The sequence below is a fragment of the Dipodomys ordii genome, unplaced genomic scaffold, assembly GCF_000151885.1.
Source record: "Dipodomys ordii isolate 6190 unplaced genomic scaffold, Dord_2.0 Scaffold67, whole genome shotgun sequence".
Taxonomy (NCBI): Eukaryota; Metazoa; Chordata; class Mammalia; order Rodentia; family Heteromyidae; genus Dipodomys; species Dipodomys ordii.
In genome coordinates this window covers 5,776,280-5,786,575 of record NW_012267283.1, presented here as the reverse complement: position 1 = coordinate 5,786,575, position 10,296 = coordinate 5,776,280, and the positions used below count along the sequence as shown (strand labels likewise).

Genomic DNA, 10,296 nt, shown 5'->3' with positions numbered 1-10,296 from the left:
CTTGACTCAGACATATACTAGATATTGCAAATAAGGGAAACCATGGGACCTATGTTTCTTTGGGCCTGGCTTACTTCACTTAATATAATTTTTTCTACGCCTTTTCATTTCCTAACAAATTTAGCTCAAGGTGAGCACTCTACCACTTGAGCCACAGTGCCACTTCTTGTTTTCTGGTGGTTAATTGGAGATAAGAGTCTCATGGACTTTCCTGACTGGACTGGCTTTTGAAATGCAATCCTCAGATCTCAGCCTCCTGAGTAGCTAGGATTACAGGCATGAGCCACCGGTGCCTGGCTTGATTTCAATTTTAATAAATCTTCATATTCTATTTTTTCTCAGGTAGAGGGTAAGCAATAAGTTGTATTTTAACTCAGCTCTTGCACTAGGTAAGAGCTCTGTCACTTGAGCCACATCTCCAACCCATAAATTCTCCCTTTTTTTTTTTATTGTTTTAGTGCTGGTCCTAAGGCTTTAACTCAGGGCTTGAGTGCTGTCTTTGAGTTTTTGGCCTCAAGAATAGTGCTCTACCAATTGAGCCACAGGTCCACTTCTGGTTTGTTTGTTTGTTTTGTGGTTAATTAGAGATAAGAATTCTACAGACTTCCTGCTCTGCCGCCTTCAAACCATGATCTTCAGATCTCAGCCTCCTGAATAGCTAGGATTAGAAGCATGAGCTACTGGCACCTGGCAATCCTCATAATCTTGAATGATATAGAAAGCACTAACTTCAAATCTGTAGTATATAATTTAAAATACAACAACACATTCACATCTTCACAATGGGCTTTAGCTTGACTCACTCACAATTAAATGGTTCAGTTCCACATACAGGACATACAATTCTTATCCCAATTTAGGGGAAGGTCTAAAAGGGAATGGAGACCTGATGGACCCAAAGCTTAGAGAGACTGGAGGGCTTTGCTTAAAGTGTCCATTGAAAAGAAAGCCCCTGTCACAATGAATTTCCAGGCTCATCATCATCTGAGCTTATTGCAAATAATTTTTAAAAATCAGCACAAGTCTGCACAGGAAAAGAGGATTTGTCAGGATGGTTGAAGGTATAGCTCTTTTCCTTGGTCCTTATCCTTTCTTGCATCCGTTTTATTTGCTATAATTTTAGATTGCATTTTAAGATCTGTCAAAGTTGTCCCCTGAACTTTCCCTTTGAAATTTGCGACTCCTGGCAACGAAAACCAAAGCATGATGTTTGATCATTCCTTTTTTTCTCTCTCTCACTCCCCATTCAGCCCCTCAGTAAGACTTGTAAACTCTGCTCCCACCACAATCTCTGAGCCAATCACTTCTCACACCCTCCTGGGCCGCTCCCCTCTATTCCCTGTGTGTAAAAATGCAATTGTTCCCTATTTTGTCTTCTTTCCATCTTGTCTGCCTGGGTTATTCCCATAGAGGAATCAATAGGATCTTTAAAATCCAAAACAAGTCTTACCACTCCCCTAATCAAAATTCTCCAGTGCTCTTCCATCCCACATAGAACAAAATTCCAAGACCTTCCATAAACTACTTCCCACCCATCCATCCATCACTGTTCCCTGTGCTAGCAGGGTGAGCTCCTGGACCCTGCTGTTTTTTATTCATGTCAGGATATCTCAGAGCCTTTGGACTTGCTTCCGGTCTTATACTCTCACTTACTTCAGATCTAAGTGCAATTGTTCCTTAAATGACCGATAGAGAGTAGCAACCCCACCATTTCCTTCCCTTACCCAGATGAATGGCCTTCAATTTCTTACATAACAATTACTCCCCTTTGACATATGGAATTACCTATTGACTGTTATCTATCAAAAAAGGTATGTACCTATTGTAATTCTAATTAGAAAACTAAGCTTTATGAATTGGAAAAGCAATTTTCAGAATGATTCTTCTCATTTGGAACTCTAACACTCTCCTCATTTTGTGTATATCGTGGTGTCTCTAGCATGTTAGACAATTTTTGTCTGGCGGGGCTCAACTATTTCTTACTAAAGTTTTTCCTATTTTCTTTCTCTTTTTAAAATTGAGATATAATTCACAAATCATAAAGCCTACCAATTTGGGGCTGGGAAGGTGGCTCAGTGGTAGAGTGCTTGCCTTCACATGCGTAAGGCCCTAGGCTTTATTCTTCAGTACCACATAAGCAGAAAAAGCCAGAAGTGGCACTGTGGCTCAAGTGGTAGAGCACTAGCCCTGAGCTGAAGAGCTGAGGGACAGCGCCCAGGCCCAGAGTTCAGGCCCCACAACTGACAAAAACAAAAACTACAACAAAAAATCCCTACCACTGTGAAGTGAAGGTTCATGGGTTTGGGTGTATTCACCAGTCTGAGTAACTCTGAGCACAAACTCTGAGTATTTTCCTCACCCCCAAAAGAAACCCAGTGCCACTTACCAGTTCTTGCCAATGACCATCTCCTAGCACCTGGCAATACCTAGTCTTCCTTATTTCTCTATGGATTTGTCTCTTCTGGATATTTCATGTAAATAGAATTATATATTATGACAATATGTTTGTCTTACTTCTATTTAGCACATTTTCAAGCTTTAACCCTGGTGTGGCTGTCATGGTTTGAGTGTGATTTGAGCTGGTCCCCACCAAGAATTCATGTATTGAAACTTAATCCTCACAGTGAGGGAATTAAGGAGATGGAAAGTCTGACTAAGACGTTCAGGTTAAAGCCTTTGAGATGTGATTAGAGTTAAATAAATTTGTCAGCATGCAATATCCATGATTGAATATCAGCCATCTCACAAGAAGAGAGAGAGGCATCAAAGGAGACACAATGTATACGCACACTCTGTCTCTCTCCCGACTCTTGACAGGAAGTCACCACTGGATGTGATCCTTCAACCATGGGCCTCCAAGACCACAAAGAAACCTCTTATTAAAGTGAGCACAATCTATTTATTGCCGAGACAAACAGACTAATAAAATGGCATGTACCAGTGTTTTCATTCCTTTTATGGTTGAATAATATTCTATTATATGATGTAACACGCTTTATTTATCCTTTCCTCAGTTGATGGGGATTTAGGTGGCTTATACCTTTGCACTGTTATGAAGAATACTGCTGTGAACATTCACATGCAAGCTTTTGTGAGGACACATTCATTCTGTTCTCTTGTATATATATATCTAGAAGTAGAATTACTAAGCCGTATAGTAATTCTATATTTTAACTTTGTGAAAAACTGCCAAATTTTATATGGCAGCTACACTATTTTACATTCCCAACAGCAGTGCATAAGGATTCTAACTTCTCCCTGTGCATCATTTCTACTCCAGACACCTTAGTATTCTAAAGTAGTATTTCATTGTGGCTTATTTTTGTATTTTCCTAATAACTAATGGTATCTGTACCTGGTCATATGTTTACTGAATGTTAGTATAGTTCTTTAGAAAAATGTCTATTTAAAAACTTTTCCCATTGGCTGTAAGTCTTCATTAGCTACTCTGACCCTTATCAAATACATGATTCACATACATTTTCTCTCATTCTTTAGGTTATCATTTTGGTCTTTATAGTGTTCTTTGAAGCATAAGCATTTACATTTTTGATGAAGGGACTTGATCACTCTATCATGGTTTACTCATACTTTCATTGCCTTACCCAGGAAATCACCAATCCAATCCAAGGCTGTGAAAGTTTGGACCTAAACTTTCTTTGGAGAGTTTATTGGTTTAATCCATGCATTTTAACTTTTGCTCTAGTTGAGTTAATTTTGTGTATAGGGTATATGTAAATATCCACTTGCTGTATCATCCTTTTGTGGTACCGGGGATTGAACTCAAGATTCTGCGCTGACAGGACTCTACCACTTGAACCATACTACCAGCCCATTTTTCCATTGGTTATTTTCAAGGTAGGGTCTGGCTTTATGCCCAGGCCATGGGCTGTGATCCTCCAACTTGTGCCTTCCCATGTCACAGAGGATGACAGGTGCATTCACCTGTACCTGGCCATTGCTTGAGTTCATGAGATAGAATCTCATGAATTTTCATGCTCTGGCTGGCATCAAGCTATTATTCCACAATCTCTGCCTCCGAAGTAGCTAGGATTGCAAATATGATCCACTCCTCTCAGCTAGAGGACTATTCTTTCTCCCATTAAATGGTTTTGCCACTCTTATCAAGGTCAAAAATCAATGGACCATAGATGAATGGATTTATTTCTAGATTCACAATTCTATTCCATTGCTTTGTCTGTCTTCACTGCATTTTTGTTGTGCCTTGGTAACAAAAGGACATTTTGTTCTCTCACAAGTACCCTGAGTGTAGTTGTATGCTGGCTATTCTTTTTCCCTGTCAGCTGGCATTTAGGAAATCCCCATCCTCCTCTGAAATGTGAGGATCATAGGAAAGGTATGTATTTTAACAGAAAATAGAACACTGATTACCTCCAAAGGAACAAGTGGACAAATAAAGCCCAAATTGTAGTCCATATAGCTTGACTAAAAGAATTGAAAAACCTAATAGCTTTTATACCAGGTGTAGCTTCATACACTCATTTCTACCCATTTAAATCTACCTGAGAAATATTTGTAGAACCCTCATTCTTTGTTTAATAATATAGCTTGTATTTGAAGATTTCTATCCCCATGTGTATATACATCCAGTGTAAACTCTTTGCACCAAAGTTATAAAAGACAATTGGTTAACTATACAAAATTACTGAGTGTTTAGACATTGAATAAATAATGAAATGGTATTTCTAGTATCTGACCGGTTGATTTACAGCTGTCGTTTTCTCAATAATTAGCTAGTAAGCCAACTATTTCTCCAAGCCATTCCTGGTTAAAGGTAATAAAACTTTATTTTTTGCTTTGAAGTATGTATTTACTACGTAGTACAATCTTGATGCCAAAAATCTAAAACTTTATTATTTGCGTATAATATAATATTTTGTCCTCCTATTCTGTTTAGTTGAAGAAATACATGTACAATATTGTATTAAGCATATCCCAAATGACACTAAATTATTAACAAGCAGGTTGTAAAAGAAGGATATCAAAACAATGATTGCATAGCCTGGAAATTATCCTTCTGTCTTTAGAGAACAAAGCTTTGCTGCAATATGGCCTGCCATAGCATCTAAGGTTGATCTCTCTCTTCCTGTTTACTGGAAACAGAGGTCTTAGAATAGCATGGTATAGTTTATGTCTAGTAATGTTCAATCTAGATGACAGCTGACGCAGGAGGCCTAACCTTCAACCGCAGAACAAAGACAGCTTTCTGCTCAGCACAAGTTCTATTATAAGATATTAAACTAAGGTCAGGAAAGCAGCTCAAACTTCTAAATGGAAGCTTCCTCTTAAAGTTGTTTCAGACCAAGACTTCCATTTGATTATAAACATTAAGCTCTGTTTATTAGAAGACACCATTAAAAAACAGAAAAGCTAAGACACAGTCTGGAAAAAAGATACTTGCAAAATATATATTTGATAAAAGACCCCTCACCAAAAAAAGAATTTATGAAAATTAATAATAAAAAGATGTCCAACTATTCACAAAATGCTATAGCATATACATTAATGCTCTATATAGTCAGTCATCAGACGCATACAAATTAAAACCATAATAAAATACCACTACCCGTCCACCAGAATGGCTAAAATTAAAAGTGTTAGCTAGGTGGTAGAGCAACCCAATATAAGCACACTGGGAATCTATGTGGACTTATTGATTAAAGGTGCAGATAAATATATGTTCAGAATAGAAATAAGCATATGTCCCCTCCTGAGCATGTTCCCAACATAAATGCACGCACATGTGCACCAAAAGACATGCTCCAGAATGCTCAGGGAAGGATTTATTTGTAATGGCAAACAATCCTGAGACAGAAAAGGCCCTTAGGGAAAAATTAATAGATCTGAATAAATGGAGTTTAGTTAATAGCTGTCTGCCAATGTTTGTTCGTTGGCTGTGACAAATGGACAGTAGTGATGTAACAATGCTAATAACAGGGAAAAGTAGGAGTGGAGCAGATGGGGATTCTTCATATTAGCTTTGCAATTTTTCTATAGGTCTAAAACTATTCTATCATGAAAATGTATTGCTTAAATTACAAGTGAAGCACTTTTACCTCAGTCTCAGAGGAATCACAACTTCAGCATGAGCCTGATGTCCTTGCCACATGAGCATAAGCGGCATCAGCCAGAATCAGATGTCGGGCTAATTATAGGTCTGTTATTTTCAGTGGTAGGGGAAAATATAATGAGAATTGGAGCTGTGAGTTGAAATATGTAAAACTCATAAGTCATGGAAGTTTAGATAAGATGCTGTGGAAAACAAGAAGGCTTTGTAATTTCTTAATGAGGAACCAATAGAGTGCAAGTAGCAGTTTAGATTTATTCTCTCTGCAGCTTGCCAAATGAATTGAAGTTAAGAGGAAGTCAGGGGGAGCAGGAGGACCAGAGAAGAGGTAATCATTGGAACATGCAAGTAAAATCTCAAGACTAAAGCTCTAGCCTGAAAGTTCTAGTAAGAATTTCAAGCAATATTGTTTTTGGTTTTGGTTTTGGTCTTGTGGTTGTTTTGTTTGTTTGGTTTTGGTGCCATATGCAACCTGTTTTAAGGACCTGTTTTAAGTGGAGACTAATGTGGAGACAGGTGTGCTCAGAAGACATCCCTGCCTGATACTATCAAATAATTGAGTTGTAGAATTACTTCCTGTCCCCTTGTGCCAAGTCCAAGTTCTCCTGGCATTTTAGGGTCAGATTGAATATCTTGTCACCTCTGCTTATTCTACAGTGGCCTTAGATGTGCTGGAAGGTCAAACTGGGTCTATGCTTCTCTCTTACTCTTAACTGGATAATTGTTTTTTTTTTTAAATTGTTGAACACGTGTTACATTTTTTTATCCTGCTGTGAGACATTTATCATATCTGTATTATTTCTGTATATGATCTACACACATAAGTACATCTACCATTTCTAACAATTTGAGAATAATGCATACATCATAATACTTTAGTCCTAAATACTTCAAAGTGTATTCCTAAGGATAAAGACTTCCTTTGAATGACAATATTATTATCTTTAGTATTTTACTCAGTCACTGTAGAATATCTATTATCCTGGTCTGACCTGTTTAGCTAAATAACTAGAATTATAAGAGTGAAAACTCTTAAGTTCATTTATATCTCACCTTCAGTACTTTTGAGAATCAGATTGCTTAATTAGCTTAGAAGCTCATTCATTAAGGTAGTTTGATTCAGTCCAGTTACTCGAAAAACCTGCTTGTCATAAAATAATATTGATACTAAAAATGGCAAATGGAAATCTATCATTTATTACTGACACCATTCTAAATGTGTTTTATTTATTCATGCATTTTATACAATCTTAAAGGAATGCACATGACAGTTTTTGTCTTATGCTTGGAAAAAGGCACAGAAGTTAAATACCTTGCCCAAGAACACATAGTTAGTGCTTGCTTGGGCAGTGCATATATAAAATTGGAACGATACAGAGATTGGCCTGGTCCCTGTACAAGGATGACACGCAAATTTGTGAAGCGTTCCATATTTTGATGTCGGTGCCCTGAATCTTGTATTTACACTTCTCTAATTTGGGGAGGGGAAGGGAAAAAACAAAATGCTTCAATAGGGATACAGGTTGACCCATTGTAACAATGAGATGTACAAGACACTATGTTGAAAAATGAACTTTACAATTGAGGCGGGGAGGCGGGGAGGAGGGAGTGTAGTTGTGGAGGTGGGAGGGAAGGGATGGTAGGGGAAAAACAACGGAGGAGGTAACAATGCTTGATAGGAAATGTACTCATGACCTTGCTCATGTAACTGTAACTCCTCTGTACAGTATTTTTACAATAAAAAAGTATTTTAAAAAGAATTGAATAAAAGAACACATAGTTATAAGTGGTAAAATCAGGATTTGAACCTAGGCTCACTCAGATGTCCCTGCCAGAAGTGGAGCTTGAACTCAAGAGCTAGAAACAGTCTTTTAGCTTTTTCCTTTTAAGGCTGGCCCTCTACTACATGAGCCTCATGTCTACTTAGGGAGTTTTGGTTCTTAACTTGAGTTAAGTGATTCCTGGATTTTCTTGCCCAAGCTGGCTTCCAACAACAGTTCTCCCATTTCAGCCTCCCAAGTAGCTAGGATTACAGACATGAGCCACCAGTGCCCAGCTTTCAGATTTTTTTTTATTTGCAGTTCTTCGTGTGTGTGTGTGTGTGTGTGTGTGTGTGTGTGTCCTTGTAATCCAACATCATTACTAGCTACTGATTGCTCCTCATTGTGTTTTCTCTATTAGGAGAGCAGCATTCATTCTCTTGTGTGTATTTTTTCAGCTGAAGAAAAGATGACTGGTCCTCCCCTGAGCCCAGAAGAATGGACTGAGAGGAGGCTGTTCATGCAAGAGGCTCCCATTCACCAGCTGTTGAACTTTTGAGGAAGCCCCCCACCGGTCTTATTTCTACAATGGAAGCATGCGCCAAGGTTTCCCAGCTACCAACAGCCAAGTGGATTTTCCTTCGGACCGTCTAATAAATGATTAATCCGAAGCATTTGATAATAATCTGCTTTGAAGCAATGTCTTCAAACTTCCTGCTGCTTTCTCTTCTTTCTCTGCCCTTCTCTTCTCTTTTGTGTATGTTTCAGAACTACCCCCTCCCTTCCCATCTAATTCTAGGACTGGCCTTGGCAAGGGAATTCTCTTCCTTCAGCTTGGGCTTGTCCTCTCTGACTCTGCTATTTATAGAGCTGATGTGGGTTAATAACTACTATTTATTGAGGGCCTGTTCCATGCCAAGCATTAGGATTGCCTCTCTATGTGCATTTAATCCTCACAACAGCCTGTAAGTTTGTGCCTAATAGTTCTATTTTGCCCATGAGGAAAGAGACTCAGAGAGGTTGTGTGTTATAGGTAAGATCACACAAAATAAAGATTGACAGAATAAGAATTTAAAGTTATTCTAACTCCAAATCCACTTCACGATAACATTGTGCTTTGCTCGTTATTGCTGCAGAAATAATTACATACCCTATAATATCATGGCGGGTGCCACTGCATGGGGTGTACATGACACTGGCCGGGAGGGAGGATTAGGGAGACTTTGGGGCACAGAAGAATCACAGAATTATTTTTAAAGCAAAATAACATTTAATGTTCTTGTATGGCCTGTGGGTCAAATTTGACCCCCACCTTTTTTGTTTTTTGTTTTGAAATAAAGTTTTATAAGAGCACAACCACACACAATCTTTTATACCTTGTTGACAGCTGATTTCTTCTTATAATGGTAGACTGGCATAATTGTAACAGAGACCACATGGTCTTCCACACCTAAAATATTGACCAGAAAAAGTTCATTGACATCCAATTTAGATGACAAATTTATTATTTTTCCATTGGACAATACTCTGATAATCCACTGTTCTAATGGTGGTGCTAGAGAATGAGTATAGGGGTGGGGAATCTAACCAGGGCAAGGTCGGTTAGACAATAGAAGAGAGCCATCAGGGATTCTGGGTCCCCAGTCAATTCCTAACCTTATTCTCCTCCCACTTACCTCCTCCCTAGTCTTCCTGACAAACTGTGCCCCAAAATAACTCTTTGTCCATAAACATAAAGATGACTTCCCATAACCCAACATGCTCAAACACTAGCACCTTGGCCTGACATTCAAACAATAATTTCACTTCTACTGATCTCTCTCTCTCTCTCTTTCTCTTTCTCTCTTCCTCCCTCCCCTCTCTCCCTCTGTCTTTTTCCTTCTTCTTTTAAAACCATGAGGAGATCATGCCTATTTAAAATTTGTATTTCAAAGTCAATTTGTTTGTCTTGGATTACTTTGATGAAAACAGAAAAGTAAATATTTAATACTTGTACATGTTTGTCTCAGTCTGTTGGGGGTGCTGTAACAAAATGCCACAGAGTATGTTTCATGTAAATAACAGAGACTTATTTCTCACAGAGGTAGATACTGGAAAGTTCAACCTCAAGAGGCTGCGAGCAGATGCAGTGTGTGATCAGGATGGATCTGCTCTCAGGTTTAAGAACAGCACTTTCTCGTTGTGTCCTTACATGTTGGAAGGGCAAGGGTACCTCTGGAATTCTTTTTTATTCCATTCCTTTTATAAACACCTTATGACCTAATCACTTCCCAAAGGCCAAGCTTAGGATACCATCTTGTTGTGGGGTAGGATTTTCAAGTAGTTGGAGGTGGAGAGCATTACATAATTCAAACCACAGCAGTGTTGGATCTGATAACCGGAAGCTAGGACTTTACACTTAATACCACTTTATCTGAGCCAAAAGAAAAAATTATAAATGTCTTAGTT

General features: G+C 38.4%; 1 protein-coding gene across 1 annotated transcript in view; it reads left to right on the top strand.

Annotated features, from left to right (window-relative positions):
* Positions 1-9,814, top strand: part of Slc44a1 (solute carrier family 44 (choline transporter), member 1) — a 163,588-nt gene extending 153,774 nt beyond the window's left edge. The window contains exon 17 of the mRNA XM_013023310.1: positions 8,307-9,814. Coding sequence (XP_012878764.1) covers positions 8,307-8,321 — 15 coding nt within the window. The 3' untranslated portion in view covers positions 8,322-9,814. The remainder of the gene's footprint in view (positions 1-8,306) is intronic.
* The last annotated feature ends 482 nt before the right edge of the window (positions 9,815-10,296 follow it).